This window comes from Notechis scutatus, chromosome 6 (assembly GCF_049901735.1).
Source record: "Notechis scutatus isolate UNSWTSFEM ecotype Mainland chromosome 6, rNotScu1.2, whole genome shotgun sequence".
Lineage (NCBI taxonomy): Eukaryota > Metazoa > Chordata > Lepidosauria > Squamata > Elapidae > Notechis > Notechis scutatus.
The window spans coordinates 32,876,979-32,895,781 of record NC_142014.1 but is presented as its reverse complement, the minus strand read 5'-3'; the positions used below and the strand labels follow the sequence as shown (position 1 = coordinate 32,895,781).

At 39.5% G+C, this 18,803-nt stretch overlaps 1 protein-coding gene across 4 annotated transcripts in view; it reads right to left on the bottom strand.

Moving 5' to 3' along the window:
* The window catches only part of ARID2 (AT-rich interaction domain 2), a 196,013-nt gene that overhangs the window by 81,886 nt on the left and 95,324 nt on the right, over window positions 1–18,803 (bottom strand). For all 4 annotated transcript variants that reach the window (XM_026667817.2, XM_026667816.2, XM_026667818.2 and 1 more), the window contains 3 exons: window positions 6,424–6,557; window positions 6,089–6,307; window positions 1,392–1,459 (listed from right to left, as the gene is read on the bottom strand). In XM_026667817.2, coding sequence (XP_026523602.1) covers window positions 1,392–1,459; window positions 6,089–6,307; window positions 6,424–6,557 — 421 coding nt within the window. The remainder of the gene's footprint in view (window positions 1–1,391; window positions 1,460–6,088; window positions 6,308–6,423; window positions 6,558–18,803) is intronic.

Sequence of the window (18,803 nt, the reverse complement as noted above, 5' to 3'; positions counted from 1 at the left end):
TAACTCAGACAATTGCTTTCTGATGTTAGTTTATGATTGCGTGTATTATTTTTTGCTTAGCTAGATAAAATTCATGCAGAAAAAAACTTTAATTTTTGTAGCACAAAGTGTTTTTGAAATTTTCAAAATTTCAGTTCCACAGGAATCATGGACCCTGAAGTTTGGGCATATTCTATAAGATAAGTTAGTCTATTTGAGGTAGCTTGGTACAAAATGGTTGCCCAATGATGCATGTTTTCACTCAATTAAGTTACACACAAACAGGACAGTTTTAGTAATAGCTGATACCATGAGCACTAGTAATAGGTACTCTAGAAAAAGATAGTTATAGGTAATGTGGCCGGGACGAAGCAGCTCAAGTCTGATAGAAGATGTGTTTTTCTAAACTTTATCGTTTGTATGCACCATGCCAAACTCCTCCTATAAAATAAACCTTGCCTGTCAATGCTAGTCTGCAATAAAGTTTCAATGTAGAGGTAGTCCTTGACTTACAACTGTCCGCTTAGTGACTATTCGAAGTTACAACAGATCCATATCAAGACTTACTTTTGACCCAGTTTTGAAACTACAGTGACTGCAACACCCTTGAGGTCATTCATTATTAAGACCAACTGCAGGGACACTGTGGCACTCTCTGCCTATCTCCCCCCATTGCCTTGCCATGTCCCTGCGATTGCTTACCAACCCTTCCTGGATTCCACACCCTTCTCCCCACTCCTTCACTGATCACAGATTCAGCTATGGAAGATCTCTGGAGGCCTCATTGGGGACAAAGGGCAGGCTACTGCATCACTAGACCACATGGCTCCATCCCAGAAGCAGGCAACATTTTCTGAAAATGGCACCTATTTTCAGGATGAAACCACACAGCCCAGAGACGCTGAAGTTAGAAAGGCTACCCTGTCCCTCCTTCTCCAACATGAGCACCAGAGCTCCACAGATCTTCCAAAGGTGAGTGAATGGTGACCCGGTTTGGGCCAAGAAGTATGGCTGAAGAATAGCCTGAGTTTGATGAATACTTTGAGGAGCAGGAAGCAGAGCATGGGTGCCTTCATGGTTGGGGGAGGCCTTGGGAAGCCTGGAGCAAGTGGGCTGGGCCTGCACTAGGCCTTCCAGGGCCTTCCCTATCCAAGACATTCTGTGCTCCGCTTTACGAACCATGCAGTCACTTAATAACTACATTGGGGAATGCCAAAACCAATAGGATTGTAAGTTGAGGGCTACTTATTACCACTTTTCTCTTTTGCATCTTCCTAGTATTTTTATTCGTGCTACTTCAATATCTTAAGGTTATTCCTTTCTCCTCCACTGGTCTGATTCCGTAAGCAAGAATAGTTTGATTTATATATATATTCCAGAAAAATGTTATGTATCAAAATTTTAGAAATTACCTTAACAAAATCTCTATCTGTTTTCTCCTTCCATTCTTCACCAAACACAGTAGAAAATGAACCTAAAGCTATAAAAAAGCATTAATATTATAATTACATTGCCAGAAGTATTTCAAAGAATATAGTTTTAAACCTGCTGTTTTATAATAAACCAAGCTAATTTATTTGGTTTATTATGCATATATTTTGTTTTATTTGACATCAGTATTACTGTTTATTAAGAAGCATTTCTAAAAATTTTACTGATTGTATAGGAAATTATTTGTTTGGACCAGATCAGTCTTCAGATCAGAGTGAACCAGACTTTTTGTCCTAAAAAGTGTAATATAGAAAATGTATACAGTAAAATGTATTAATTTACTACCGTGTGTCCCCCAAAATAAGACACATTTTATAATTTTTTGTCACCAAAATAAGCACCAGGGCTTATTTTGGGGGAAGGTCTTATTTTTGTGTGTGGCTGCAACAGAGCAGGAGTCTGAGTGATGCATCGGTGTCATGGTCACTAAGCAATGTGGGGAGTGGGGTGTGTGTGGAGGACCAAATGAGGCGATGGGGGGTGGAGGATGAAGCTTCTTCTCCTTATTTGCCACCGCAACAAAGCAGGAAGCTGAGCGACACAGCGGTGCCACGGCCACTAAGCGAGGTGCTGGGGAGGGTGGAGGATGAAATGAGGTGATGGGAAGGGTGGAAGACAAAACCCCAACAGTATCCTTGGCTGCCTGGCCTGCAGAGCCCTGATGCTGGTGAAATGAGGTGATGGCAGCCAGAGCAGGATGTTCCCTCTCACCCAGTGACGGCCAGTGAGGCACTGCCTGCCACCACTCCCATTCCAACACTGGTTGGTTCCCCAAAGCATCCCTTCACTAACCTGCTTTCGAGCTCCATTCTCTTCCGCCGTGTTCAGGGCAACAAAAGAAGTTTGTGGGACTAAAAAAAGAAAAAGTTCAATCAGACCTTTCAACTTTGTGAGATTTTTTTTTTCATGAGAAGTTGGAAGGTCTGGTTGATCTTTTTCTTTTTTTAGTCCCATAAACTTCTTTTGTTGTCCTGCACCGAGCAGCAGAGAACAAAGCTGGAAAGCAGGTTAGTGAAGGAATGTGGATGTCTTGGGGTGGGGGCTAAGATTTGGCATTGTGGATGCCAAATCTTAACCCCCACCACAGCCAGAGGATCCACAGTGCCAAATCCTAACCCACAGCCCAGGGCATCCACAATGCCAAATCTTAACCCCAACCCACGCGAATAAGGAAAGTTTCATCTTCCACCTCCCCGCCTCATTTCTTCCTCCATTCCCACACCGCCTTGCTTAATGGCCTTGACTTTTTTGCAAACTTCAAGCAGGCTGTGTTTTGCATTGAGGAGAGGCTTCTGCCAATCTGCCATAAAGGGCAGATCAGTGGAGGGCTGCAATGGTGGTTGTCTTTCTGGAACTCTGTCCCATCTCCACATAGGATCTTGGACCTCAGTCAGAGTGACTATCTGATTCTTGATCACCTCTCTTACAGTATTAAGGCCCTTCTCCCCTGATTGCTCAGTTTGACCATGCGACCATCTCTTGGAAAAGTCCAGGTTATGCCAAACCTCTTCCATTTGAGAATTATGGAGGCCACTGTGCTCTTAGAAACCTTCAGTGCAGCAGAAATTTTATTGTAGCCTTCCCCAGATCTGTGCCTTGCAATAATCCTGTCTCAGAGTTCTGCAGGCAGTCCCTTTAATCTCCTGATTTTTACTCGCTACAGTATGTATTGTCAGCTATGAGGCTTTCTATAGAGGTGTATACTTTTCCAAATCATGTCCAATCAATTTAATTTACCACAGGTGGACTCCAATCAAGGTATAGAAACATGTCAGCAACGATCAAAAGAAATGAGAGGCACCTGAGTAAAATTTAAAGTGTTGTTGCAAAGAGTCTGAATACTGAGATATTTTAGGTTTTTCTTATAAATAAATTTACAGACATACATTCTAAAATTCTGTTTTCACTTTGTCATTATGGGTACTGAGTGTAGATTAATAAAAAAATTGAATTTCAACAATTGCATAATCAGGCTGCAGCATAACAAAATTGACAAAAGTAAAGGGGATCTGAATACTTTCTAAATGCACTGTATGTGTGAGTATAGAAGGGCCAGGAAGGGGGGCACTGGTGGATGTATGTGTCAGAGCAAAGAGGGAGAAGAAATGTTGAACTTTTTGGCCATAATTATTTAAAAAAACATGTTTGATGCAAAAACAACACTGTGCATCAGTGAAAACACATCATACCCACAGTGAAATATGGTGGTGGCAGCATTATGCTTTGGGACTGCTTTTCTTCATCTGGAACTGGGGCTTTAGTTAAGGTGGAGGCAATTATGAACCGTTTCAAATATCAGTCAATTTTGGCACACACAAAAAAATCCTCAGGCCTGTCCTAAAATATTGAGGATGAAATGAATTTCACTGTACAACACAACAATGACCCAACACATAACCAAATCAACCAAAGGATTGGCTTCACCAGAAGTATATCAAAGCTTTGGAATGGCCTAGCCTAGTGTCCAGATCTGAATCCAAAAAGGAAATCTGTGGGGTGACCTGAAGGGAGCTGTGCGCAGGAGATACCTTCACAATGTGACAGATTTGACTTTGTTAAAGCATGGTTTGATTTTATGACAGTGAGTTTAGAGTTTGTAAAGCACTTTTGCAAGGAAGAGTAGCCAATGATTTGCAAGGCAAGATGTGCCATGCTGATAGGCTTCTACCCCAAAAGACTGGACGCTGTCATAAAATCAAAACGTGCTTCAACAAAGTATTGGATTAAGATGCATAAGGTGCACATTTATGCAAGTACATTATTGTATGTTTTCATTATTTTTTTCTCAGTTTGTTTTTCAATTGAATTGTACAGCTTATACTGTAAGTTATATTAAAAATGGAAAAAATTCTGAAGTGATTTACATTGGTTGAATTTTTTTTAACATTTTTACATTTCAAAAACCTGGCATTTTAAAAGGGATGTGTAGACTTTTTATATCCACCGTATTCTTTGGGTACCAACAATCTTCTTTACAAGGGAACAGAGTAGTCACCTTAAAGGAAATCTGAAGACTGTGTATATTCATAATGTGATTATGAAGAACTGGGAAAATATGCATGTTTACATGCATGTGTTAGAAGTTTATTGTGAACAAGGATTTTTTGGTAAAATCTGCTTTCTAGAATATATGTCTGAAAGATACATTTTAGGCCTATGTGGAAAAAAATGGCAGATTCTATATTTTCTTTCTTGTTATATCACATTTAAAAATGGCTAAGGCAGTTTTTAAAAAATCATTTATGGAATGGATTTAATAAAATCCAGACAATACATATGATACTGTGAAGATTTAACAGCTACATTCTTGATTATCCAGATATTAAAGGGTTTAAGAAATATTTCTTTTCAGAAAAAGGTATCTTATGTAATTTCGTTATTTTATGAAATCCAACTTTCATGAAACTGAACAGTATCTAAGCACAGAATGGAAACAGAATGATCAATGATAAATCAATGTATGCTGTGAGAATACTAGGAAGCATGTTTATAGTATCTAATAGATTAAATAATAAAGGGTTTATGAAAGAAAAAGAAAAGTAACACACTCTACCAATTATAAAAGATATATAACAGAAGAACGTTGTTTCTTTTTTGACTTAGCAATAAGAAGCTCATTTCATGGATCCCATTAAAATAATGCCATGATAGAAGTATTAATCCAAACACAAATGAAATTACCTTAATCAAAAAGCTTGTCAGTCACGTTAGATCCTAATGCAGTAACTTCCAACAGCAGGGACAAATATCCATACACAATAAGTCCTACCCTACTCTGTTCAGCATTTGATTTATAAATTATTTTCTTACATTTGGATTATGATTATTAAAAGAAACATCTTCCTTGTAAAAACTTTCTTCAGGACAGTACAACTGCTTCTGTTAAGTCATTTCAATAAAGAATGAAAATAATAATTAGAAAAATTTAAAAACCTATAAAAACTGATAATCAATAGTTTGATGATTCTGAAGACATTTTTGATTATTTTGTCTTAGAAACCATACAGATGGAAGTGTTGCAAAAATGGGCAACTAGGCATGAAGCGCTTTAAACAAAGAAGGAAAATAGATAGAAATGTACAGAATTATAAACAAAAAAAATCCTGCACATTGTCCCAGATTTCTAGGATCCAATTCTACAAATTCTCAGTAAATATGAAACTTATTGAGAGCATATCCAGAACCAAAAAAAGAAAAAAGAATCACACAATATATATTTTAAGCAAAGTAAATGTGGCGATCATAATATCAACCATACAGTCTGAGAGTTTAATAGCGCTTATCCCCAGAAACAAGATTGAAGCTTAAATTGCTTTAACAGGAATTTAAACACGTTTATTAAAATCTGTCTTTTCTTTTGAGGTCATCTGAATAACATTGACTGATAGAGCAAGTAAGAGGGAAAATGTGGCCTATATACCACAGATGTCACAAAAACATTTGGATAAACACTGCTAAAAGAATACTAAACTAAATGAAACATTGTTCTGATGTGGCAGGCTTGTCCTGTATAAAACTAATGAATAGGTTAAACAGAAGATTGATTCTCAGCACTTGAAAAATTATATTTCACAGTAGTACATTTATCTTTAAAGTATTTTACAAATTAGAAACTTACTGTCATCAAATACCCCAGCATTAGCAAGTAATAAAGTGATGATTTTGGGGTCCTTTTCAAGCTGCATAACATGTTTGCTTTCATTTGATAGAAGAGTGCACACATTAATAGCGAAGTCCACTTCATTTGGGAGTCCAGATAATAGAGAAAGCACCAATTTATTATAATCATTTGGCGAATTAAAGTCCATAGATAGCCCATAACTTTGTCGAAGAAAATCTATTCATAAAGACAAAAATACAGATTAATAAAAATACATCTATAGGTCACTGAGCTATTCTTCTCACAAAAATCCAATATAAATGGTACTATTATTAATTAGCTGTAAGATTTACCTGACACACTGTGCTGCTGGTAATTATAGGAACATGGAATTGCACCTATAGGTAGTTGTGGCTTTGGATTGCCTGGCTGTACCTCATCATCATCCTCTCCAAAATGATGTACTTTCTCGTATTTTTCCAGGTAACTAAAATGGAAAGTAACTGTTTTTCAATATACATATAATACAAAAAAGTGCTAGAAAGCTTATCAAAACAAATTGTAATTTATTTTAGTTGAATCAAATGGATTTGTCAGTCTTCTCAGATTATTGAGCTTGAAAAACATTTTTTAAAAAACTCCATAAAAGCATTTATAAAGATAATCCTACATTGTATTCTTTACACTGCAGATCAATTTGAAAAGGGGCGTTGGTACTTACCTGATATGCCCATTCTCTTTGAGCTGTGAAGAGCATCCAGTAGTGGGAGGTGCTTCAGTCTCTTCCTAGTCACGCTGGGCTTAATTATTAGGATGCTCCTCCTCCTCCACGGGACTCCTCCCTAGCGTTCCCCAATTTTGGCAAAGTCGAAGTTATGAACCCTTCTACACTTCACCCTATCTAGACCTTTGGCCGGAATAGAACCCCACCAGACGGAACTTGGGTGGGGCTGGATGCTCTTCACAGCTCAAAGAGAACGGGCGTATCAGGTAAGTACCAACACCCCTTCTCCCATGAGCTGTTCAGAGCATCCAGTAGTGGGACAACCAAAGCTTGGACTGTCCTAAGGGAGGGACTCCGTCTGGCTTGATGCCTGCTTCTAGTCCGTATGGACTTGTAAGACCCTCCTCCCAAATGAAGCCTCAGCGGAGGCAAAAACATCAATTTTATAGCTTCTAATGAAGGGCGATGGAGAAGCCCAAGTTGCCGCTCTACAAATCTCCTCTATTGGCACTTGCGTGGCCCATGCTGCAGATGTTGCCGCATTACTGGTGGAATGAGCAGTTATGCCCCTGGGGGCTGGTAGTGAGTGAGATTCATATGATTTAGCTATTGTAGCCCTCAACCACCTGCCAATAGTTGACGAGGAAACTTTGCGCCCCAAAGTATTAGGTTGATAAGACACGAATAGGGCCTCTGTTTTCCAAGAGGCTGCTGTTCGTTCCAAATATATGCATAGAGCCCGTCTTACGTCCAGACAATGCCATTGGTGTTTGAGTCTGTGAGATGGGGCTGGACAAAAATTTGGGAGCACCAGTTCTTGAGCTCTGTGGAATGCCGAATTTACTTTCAGAGTGAAGGTTGGATCTGGTCTGAGGACTACTCTGTCCGAATGAAAGATACAGAGGTCCTTTCGTACAGATAAGGCTGCCAATTTGGAGATTCTCCTTGCTGATGTAATTGCAATTAAGAAGGCAACTTTATACATTAGAAAACGGAGACTCAGTCCCATAAAAACAGGTTGGTTGGGCATGAGACCCTTGTCATCAGACATGCACCTTTCCAATGGGCCCGCCTCTGATAACCCCTGGTCAATATTCTGTATTGACCCCTCCTCTATTTGATCCATCTGTTCCTCTTGGTCCCCCTGCTCTTAGAAACCCTGTGGAATTCTATCTGGAAGGGTGGGAAACTCCCCTTGGGGAGGTACTTCAGGGAAATGCTGATCCATCAAATATAGAGATCGGTCCGAGAGAGATCCGCAGTCTGAAGGTGCGGAATGTCGCCTGGCCCATGCTGATTGTTGTATGCCTGCTGCATTCCCCTTCTGTATCTCCAGCTCCATCCACGTTCTCATTGTGGTGGTGATTTCCTCAGGTACGTCCTCTTCCTGGCGAAGGCCGGCTGCCATGGGAGTAAACGTTGCCTCTGGTGCTCTGTATTGAGTGGGCGTGGCCATTGGGAGTTGGAGAGGAGCCTGTCTAGCAATACTACACCTAGATTGAATGGAGAAGTCCAGGGGAGGAGACGGGGGCTATGGGCCCGAGCTGTACTGGACGGAATCTGAACAGATGCGGCTTGTTCAGTTTCCCTGGTTCGTTTATTTTCTTGCTTTTCTATAACCTGATGGTCCACCCTTGAGGGCTTCCTTGGCTCTGTGGATTTGTCCCGGCCCTTGGATACTGTTCTAGCCCTTGAGCTGTGGCCCCCTGTCATTGTAGTGATATTGTCAATTTCTGTAGATAATGAAACTGTGATGCAAGGTAGTTGGCACACCTAGGAGCCTGTTCCCTGAAGGGGCAGGGGATCCTATCAAATACAAAGTACCCCTCTATTTTTTTCTAAATCTGATTATCCCTATTGGTATTTAATTTAATTTCATGTTATTTTATTGTAATAATAATAATAATAATAATAATAATAATAATAATAATAATAATAATAATAATAATAATAATAATAATAATAATTTTTGTCATTAAATGAATTGTGACCAAATTAATGACCATTTGATAATTAAATTGAGAACAGCTCTGCAGACTAGGTTTTCCTGTAACAGTTCACCTGCACCTCTGGTGCTGGCTGTAGGAATGCTGTGAGGATATAGCCAATGGATTTCAATCACAACCCCCCAAATAGAATTGGGGGCAAGATTATCAGTCCCCTGGTCCCCAGGAAGGGAAACCTCACGGGGAAATGAAAGGAGCCCTTCACGGAGTGAGGGAAAGAACTGTGAGTATCCTGGTCCCCAAAAAGGGAAACCTCGAAGGGAAAAACCTCTCACAGACTGCAATAAGATGCCGCGCGGTTTGTTGAAAATGGTGCTTGGTCGCCACATGGCGTGCTCGCCCAAGGGAGACAATTTCCGATGACCAGTGCAAGATCGTTAGGCTGGAAGGGGCCAGAAGAGCTGATGCCTTTGCCTTATTAATCTGCAGGAGGGGAAGTCTCAGCCGTCGTCTGCGCGCCCATTGTTTAGAGTGGCACAAGAGCGATCAGCAGATAAGAGTCGTTAGCAGCTTGGTGGCTACTGCCTCGATTTGAATTCAGAGGTTTGCAATCCCTCTGAGATGCTGTTGAGCTCCGACTGTTCAAGTGACAATAAAAAAACCATCAGAAGTTGCAGGCGCTCCTAGATGACGAATGGAGCTTCCCAAATGCAATTTAGAAAATCAAACCTGAAATTCCTGATCTCTAATAGTCTTAGCTTCTATTCCGGCCAAAGTAGAAGCTGCCTGTCTCTATTAAGGCTGAGCTAAAACTGGGGGATGCTAGGGAGGCGTCCCATGGAGGAAGAGGAGCGTCCTAATAATTAAGCCCAGCCTGACTAGGAAGAGACTGAAGCACTTCCCACTACTGGATGCTCTGAACAGCTCATGGGAGAATATCAATGGGGGACCAGTCATGAAGCTGGTAGTGTCCATGAGACCTAGAGGCACTGGAGATGCTCTAGTGCAGGGGTGTCAAAATCAAGGCCGCAACGTGATCAGATTTGGCCTGCACAAACGTCCTGGAAGTTGTAAGGGGCCGGCCCACGTTGCTTCGGCCTGATCCATGGGATCCTCAAGTGTGCGTGTGCACAGAGGAAATGGTGGGTGCACGCATAGGCCTGGCCCACCCCATTCTGGTGTGTGCACATGCACACAGGAGGCGGTAGGCCAGCATTGCCTCATCCATCGCTCGCCTCTTGGCCACCACCGCCACTTCCTCCTCATGGAACAGCAAAAAAAAATAATTGTACAAAATACTGGTAATCTCTATAGTTTCTTTGTCGCCTGACATGAATTGCATAAGAATCAGCAGAAAACAATTTAAAAGATTCATTTACCATGACCAAGGTACTAGAAAAGTGAGCCTTTGTAAATGTTAGGCACTAATAAAAAATGAAACTATTTGAACTAAGCATTTAAATTATTATTACAAAGAATGAATAAAGAAAACATCTTAGCATTAATGCTGTTGATCACACAAGATAGGACAAAGTAAATGAAAAGTACTGTCACTTTTCATGATTTGTCATAATTTGCCAGTTTGAGCTGCATATGTGTATGACACTGTATAAATTCTTTTATACAAATTATTTGAAATGTTTAAAATTATATTGAATTAAAAATAATTTTAATTATTTTATGTTTACAACTTTACAAATATAAATAAAGTCACAACACTTAATTCTATCAATATGAATAAGTTAATTCCCTACTTTGCTACTGCTAAGAAAAGGCTGCTCTCTTCTGGAAAACGTGCAAAACTGCTACATTGCTTATTTGATAAATTATACAAAAAACCTGCAAGTTTAATGTAAAGTGATTTTTAATTAAGATATTTATAGACTTAACTTTAAAAACTGAATCTGTTTCTTTGAATTATGAACCAGCAGTCTCTTTTCTTTAGTTTTAAGAATACTACAAGTTTTGAGAAAGTTCTGACCTCTAAGAAGCAAAAACAATACAAATAATCAAACTTTTCCTAGATTATCATATTTTAAATATTTTCAGAATATTATCTTATGTTATTTCAGAAATAAGAAATATACAGAATAAATACAGCTTTGCTTTTCACACAAGACTTATGAATGAATCTTTTCTATGTATGTCAATATTATTACCCTTCCAGTTAACTTTTACTCTTCTTATGTCAGCTTGCCCAAATGCATTCTACTTGACAAAAAGAATTTTATTCTTTGAAAAACTCAATTCCTTTATTTTTAAATGGCATCAGAGAAACAGTAGATAGCTTTACTTCAAGAAACATTTTCTTTAAAATCTTATAGTATGATAACACACCCAATGAAAGGATACATTGTGCCAAAATCAAGAAATATAGATTTAACGCTGTTCTTTTTTTAAAATGCTGGTAATAAACTGCTACTATAACTTTCCTTCTTATAATCCACTCTTGTAAAAGTATAAATATTTTCTTATATGACTAATAACAGTTATTTTCTACAAAAACAATGGATGATAAGTACAAGTTTCAAGATTTACATTACTCAATTTCCAGGTAAAAATGAACTCTCAAGCAGAGAACAAGTCAGTTCCTGCCATTATAGAAATGTGGTTTCTAAGGCTCACAGAATATTTTGTAATATATGATGTGCTAGGACAGTGATGGAAAATCATTTAGAGACAGAGTACCCAAACTGCGACCCAGAACCCACTTATTTATCGCAAAGTGCCAACATGGTTTTAATACCTAAAATAATAAGCGCACCAACGTGCCTACCGTCCCTGTCCTATTGTTTCTCTTATTCTTCTTTTATTTTTCTTATATGTACCCATTTCATGTATTCACAACTATGTATACACTTATACTTATTATCTTGTAAACAATTGGCAAATAAAATAAATAAATAAAATAAATAAATAGAGTTCAGCTAATTGTTCTAAGACCCACAGGCCAAATTTGGCCCAGATATGGTCAGATGCAGCCTGCGGGACCCGGTCTACCTGCATCACTTCGGCCCTGTCTATCCAATGCGAAGAGGAAAGATCAGGCCAATGTAGGTTTGGCCCAGTCTACCCAATGCGAATGCGAAGAGGAAGCATGCCAGCAGTTTGGGGAATTGCATCAAGCTGGCCATGCCCACCCAGTTGGATACACCCACCCAGTCAGACAACCCCCCCCCCTGCGGTCAACCACAGTCCTGGTGTGGCGCTCAATGAAATTGAGTTTGACACCCTGGTTCTAACAAAAAAGTGATAAATGCACTTTTATACCCCTTCATTTTTGTTTTGCTTTTGAAATATTACATTTAGCACCAATAAAAAAGGAAAACTTTTGTAATATCGTTTTTCTCTTTCCCCTCCCTCACTTCCCCCTCTTTTTCCCTCCCTCCCTCCCTCCCTCTTCCATCCTTCACTCTCTTTCTCTTTTCCCTCTCTTTCTCCCTTCTTTCTCTTTCCCGAGCAGCTGACAGGGAGTGGGAGTGTGGCTCCGTTGGCTGTGGAAGAAACTGGGGAAGTGCAAAGTCCGGCTGGGCAGAGCAGGAGAGAGAGGTAGAGAAAGGCAGAGGGAATTCAGAGGAAGATCCAGGCCCACCCCCTCTTCACCCTAGGGTACACAGGGTGGAACGGAGAAGGGAGCAACGTGAATTGTGTGGCTTACAGGGGAGGAAAGGACCCTGATTCCCTTCATTAGCTGGAGCTGGGAACAGAGTGTTTAAAAAGGGAAGCTGCACACAGCAAAGTTGTTAGGAGCAAATCATGAATTATCTGGTATTGTCGAGGCTTATCTGGGGTCCTGGCGTCTTCCCAACTGTGTGTTTTGCTGGCCTTTCAAGTCTGCAATTCCTTCTCCTGCCCTGTCAAGTTAATTACTGCAGCGTGGTTTGTGTGGATTTTTATTTACAGTTTGTATGTACTTTGTTTTCGGACTGAATTTCCTCCATTTAAAGACTGTTCTTGGGAGAGTTTTTTCTCCAGCCGAAGGTAATCTGGACATTGGGGGAAAAGTTGGAGGTTTTAAAGGGACTCTTCTTACTTATGTGACTGTGTTGCCTTTGTGCCATGCCCCGGGTCATCACACTCCCTCTCTCTCTCTCTGCCTCTCTCTCTCCCTCTTTCCCTCCCCCATCTCTTTCCCTCCCTCCCTCCCTTTCCCTATCTCTTTCTCTCTCTCCTTCCCGGGGGGTGGGGGGGGGAGAGAAAGAAACTTCTGAACTGGTGCTGGGTGGTGGGAATCTGACGTCCAGCGGTCAACAAGCCCAGGAGCAGTGCACTAAAGACAAGCTGGCCGGTGGAGAGGTGGAGCATCACAACAGAGGCAGCTCTGCAGGAAAAGCAACTAACATCCAGGAGGCGAGAGTAAGGGTGGCTCTGTGTCGTAATGGGCTCCAGGAGGAGGGGATCCTGTCTCCCCATTGTGAAGTGTGCTAAATTTCACTGTGCTGCACAAGGCACTGTGAGAGCAGTGCACAGGCCATGGAGACAACAGCAAATGTACCTCAATGAAGGCGGAATGAGGTTTCGCACATTTTTTTAGTCCTGCAAAGGATGGTGAGAAATGCGAGAGAGAAATGCGATGGAGCTGGGCTGGGGCAATGGCAGCTCTAAGTGCCACCTCTGGCACACATACCATAAGTTCCCTACCTGTGCTAGGACAGGGGTCCTCAACCCCAAGGCTGCGGCCCACTACAAGGCCATAGTCTGTTCAGAACCGTGCTGTGGAAGTAGTGGGCGAGCATGCACATACAGCTCCTGCCAGTTGCACGCTTCCCCACCCCTCATGCAGAACAATCACTTTAACTTTCTCCCCTCCCCTGGATGGTCCACAAAGCCAGAAAGGTTGGAGACCGCTGTGCTAGGAGAAGCAATAGTTGGAATATAAGAATTATATATACATTGAGGAACCTTTGGATAATTAGCCAAAAATCTATCTTCTGACTTGTTTGTATGCTTCAGGATATAACAAAAAGAGCCATGGTTGTCATTTTCCAACAATTTTTTAAATGTAATATTGAGTGGTTTAAGAATGGGAATGGGAATATATTTCTATCATGCACGCTTTGTTCTTCCATCCCATCATTTAAAAAGTCAAGCTTAAGTAGAGATACATATGTCTCACATGTTAAAAGGAGTTTCTGTTTGTACAACAGTTCACTTAGCAATGGTTCAAAGTTCGAAGTTGTGACATAACTCCTCCCCCCCCCCCAAGTACTTATGACACAGTCCCGAGGTTATGAATGTTGCAGCACCATAGCATTCACCCTCCCGAGGTTATGAATGTTGGAGCACCATAGCATTCACCCTTATGAACAACCGCAGAGGCACTGAGATTGAGATAATTTGGCAAGCTCTTTAATACTGTGTTCTTTACAATTATTTTAACTGTATCCACTTTACATATAACTGTCATGAGCAAAAATAGCAACCAAAGAACCCACTCTTCATATGGGACTGTTTCACTTAGAAAAAAATGCCTTTCATTAATGTCAAATGCCTTGTTCAAGAAATTAATAGGTGAAAGATAATAACGTTAATTAATTATATACAGGCAGTCCCCAGGTTAAGAACATCCAATTTAGAGACAATAGCTAGATAAGAATGGGCTGCCTATTGCTAAACATGGTGGATGGCACATCCTTCCTTTGAGCTCATGAAGCACTGAACTTGTGCAGCACTTTCTGGAACTACCAAAGCCCTCTATTTTTAATATTCAGCCTGTTTCCTGCAGTTTTTGGAAGCATCAGTGCTTCATCAGCAAAAGGAGGGACAATGCTGACAGCCATTTTTAGTAATAGGCATTTTGTTTGTAAGTATCAGTTCTCACTTAAATACAAATTTGATTAAAGATAGAGTCAGGGAATGGAACTTGTTTTTAACCTGGGCTATAAGCCATCTCAAATTGTTTCAATATAATGTTTCTTTATTGTGTTGATCTTAATGAGGATAAAATGGGTATTTATCAAGTTTTAAGCTTTTAGCCATCAACTATTCCTTAAAATTGTCCAATTAACACACGTTAGAAAAATCAGGCATCTAAATTAGTCTTTTATTAGTCTTGCAAAGCAAAAATCAAGTGTGGAAAATATTGCAGAAAGATGGAAAAGGACGAGTAAGCGGTTATAGTTGATTAAAAATATTACTCAATTACACATTTTAATCTTAAAATATGAAAAATAATGAGCAAAACAACAAGTTATATTTAGGTACACTTCTACATAATTCAACAAAAGCAATTTTGTTAATCAAAGGTTTTTTAAAAGTAAGTCTTTTGTTTAATTGATTCCTGATTATTTCATATCTATACATTTTTCTTGGAAATCACATGGAAGTGGTTTTTAAATTCTCAGTCCAGCCAACAGGCTTAGTATTTCCTGGTAGTTTGACAATTATTAAGTAGGTCCAATCCTATTTAGCATTTTAGGATCAGCTAAGGTTGGCAGCTTTTTAAATATGAAGGTAGGGTAGAAAGTAGAGAGTATACTAGACTAGACTAGAATATATGGCCCATGCTTCTAAAGTTGGATCTGATTCTAAATTGAAATTCTTTAAAAAATATGTATCTTAAGGATGGTTTCCATGACATATTCAACGGATTATAATTTGTCATATATTACAGAGATGATTGGGGGTAGCAGGAATTGGCTAATACAAAATATACAGTATAAATGTTTTACATCTCCAAGCTTCTATTAACAATTATAAACAAAAGGAAACTATATCTTGTTTTAATTGTACAGTGCATTCATAAAATTTTCAGGCCCCCTTCACTGTTATCAATTTTGTTATGCTGCAACCTGATTCTACAGTTAGAAAATGAAATTCATTTTTTCCCCATTAATCTACACTCAGTACCCCATAATGACAGTGAAAACAGAATTTTAGAATGTATGTCTGAAATTTATTTAAAAGAAAAAACTGAAATATCACAGTATACAGACCCTTTGCAACAACACTTGAAATTTTACTTCAGGTGCCTCATTTCTCTTGATCATTGCTGACATGTTTCTACACCTTGATTGGAGGCGACTTGTGGTAAATTAAATTGATTGGACAAAATTTGGAAAGGCGCACACCAGTCTATAGAAAGCCTCACAGCTGACAATGCATACTGCAGCAGAGCAAAAGTCATGAGGTCAAAGGAATTGCCTCCAAAGTTCAGAGACAGGATTATTGCAAGGCACAGACCTGGGAAGGCTACAATAAAATTTCTGTTGCGCTGAAAGTTCCTAACAGCACAGTGGCCTCAATAATTTTCAAATGGAAGAGGTTTGGCATAACCTGAACTCTTCCAAGAGCTGGTCTCCTGGTCAAACTGAGCAATCAGGAGAGAAAGGCCTTGGGAGGGTGGAGCTGACGTCACAGCGATATGACAGAAATCCCTAGGGGCTCCTAAGGAGGACATCGAAATCCTGAAAGCCGGTGGTCTACTGCAGTGGTTGCCAACTGGTGGGCCACAGAGAAATATCACCCCCAGAGCACCCCCCCAAAGCAATTAATCGAGGCTGCGGAGAAACACAAGGCTGCGCAGCCCACATGGCCCGCAGGAACCCTCCCAGCCCACTCACTCCGTACCTGGCAAACTTGCCTTGCTAAGTTGCTATTTTTCTGTTTTCTGACCATTATCTGTTCTGCTATGCTGGGAGATTTAGATTAGCTAGGAAGCAGGAAATAGTTGGATTTCTTGCTTTCTAGCTAGTTTTTAAATCTTTGGCTCTGCTTTTAAGCACAGCTGAACCTCCTTTAGGACTGAAGGTTCTGTTATTCAGTGCAGACTCACTGCAAGCAAATTTGAGAGACTGAGCTAACCGATAGCAGATAGATAGATCAGTGAATGATTTTGTGAGCAACTCAATCTGCCTGCCTGCTTTGCCTGATTTGGGGTAAAAGTTGCTCTTTTTTTAAATAAAAAATTCAATATTTACATACATGGTGTGTTGTGAGTTAATTTTGTGAGTTTGCTTGCAAGCAAACTTTATGTGACAGACTGGCTAGCCAATGGCAGATTGATAGATTTCTGAATGAATCTGTGATTCTGTGAGCAACTCAATCTGCCAGCCTGCTTTGCCTGCTTTTGGGTAAAAGTTGCTCTTTTTATAAAAAAAATCAATATTTATATAAATATTTATAATATTTACATACAAGCCATGCCCAGCCAGTCACATGACCAAGCCACACCCACAAATTAGGCCACGCCCACAGAACCGGATAGTGGTCCCTGGGGTTTAAAATTATGAGTTTGGTGGTCCCTGAGGTCCAAAAAGTTGGTGACCCCTGGTCTACTGGACCTAAATTGTTTTGGAGAGACGACGATTGAGGGCGCTCTGCTGATTCCAGGGATACCGCAATATCCCTGGTAGATCCAGAGATAGCCTCTCCAGCCGACTTGAAAGGAAAACGGTCATAGCGAACCCGAACAAGCTGGGATAGTCCCCGACAGGAAAAAGAAAAGAGAAAGTGAGTGCAAATTAGGTGAGAGTTTCAATTTTTTTAAACATCCAAGAAAAGACCCCCTGAAAAGAACAGGGAGAAGAGAAGCCAGAATTAAAGGGTGGGTGGTGCTGAAATCCCCCCCGGAAGAAAATGGTGAGGAAAGCGGTTTCCGGCACAAATAGAAAGAGGAAGCCATTAATCATGGAACAAAGAACAGGATTTTTTATTTTTCAATTTTTTTTTATAACTGGACTGGATCATTTGAGTTTATATAAATTAAGCAGATCAAGAAAAGAAATTGGGTTTATTATTGTTTTTGAATTATTCTTTTCCCTGACTTTTAAAACTTTTAAGAGACCTATAAATAATTTTAACATTTAAAGCTAAAGGGAAAGCAGTGCAACAGTGGCACCTACTGGAAAGAAAAATTGGAAATAAACGTGAAAAGGAGAAATGGGTATTGACTCATCAGCTTGACCTTGAGAGCTGAGAAAAGACAAAATAAAATAAGATATAATTATTTACAAGGATAGAGAGTTATATTGAAAACATATACTGGAAACAATGTAATCCTTGGACACTAAAAGAAACAAAGAAGATACAAAGGAATTGAAACCAGAATTCATTTCACTGAAGTGCTTGGATTATTTTCCCCCCTTTTCTTGAATGAGCTGTTTAAATTAGTGTGGCAAGATTGCACTGTGAAAGACAGCAAAGAGAAACAGTTGAAGACTGTATACTGAAACTTGGTGACATAAAGTGACTTGCAGCTGGATTTTAATCACTTCCTTCATAGTGGATATCATTATATTATTTTTTTATTTCCCCCTTTTTTTTTGAATATTTCACTATTACTGCTTTTTTCTTAACTCTGACTTTCTTTTTTTTTTTCTTTTTTCCTTAAAAAATATTTTTTCTATTTTTTTCTTTTTTTTGTGTGCTCTCGCATTTTTATTGAGCTTTTTAAGTTTGGATACTTTTTTTCATTTTTCCTTTGGATTATACAATATTATCTTTGTGGAATATATTGGATTAAGGTATAGAAGAGCCTGAAGAAAAATCTTTGGGGAAAATACTCTTGTGGACTATAAACTGATTTTATATACAAGAGACAACAAATACAACGCTAAAGAATGAAAAAAACAATGACATCTGCACCATCCTCAGCATCATCCCCTAGTGGGCAAAGATCTATTGATCTGATGATTTAACAAAAAAAGGCAGTGATAATGCAGATGGAAATTAAGACAATACTTCAAACAATGCAAGAACAACTTGGAAAGATGGATGAAAAATAGGGAAGATGGAAGGGAAAGTAGACAATGTAGAGGGGAAAATAGAGAATATTCAACAAATGATGATGAAGAATGAGGAACGGATGGGGAAAATGGAAGAGAAAACATCTATGATAGAACAAAGAGTAGGAGAAATGGATTTTAGATTAACAAGCTCTGACCAAAGCTTATAAAAAAATATAATGCTGGAGATGGACAAGGCTGATTATTATTTAAGATTTCAAAATGTTGTAGAAGAAAAAGATGAGAACCTAGCAGACATAATGGCAGACCTCCTGGCAGTAATTCTGGAAGAGACAAGAGAAAATGGTATCTGATATAGATGAAATATTCAAAGTTCA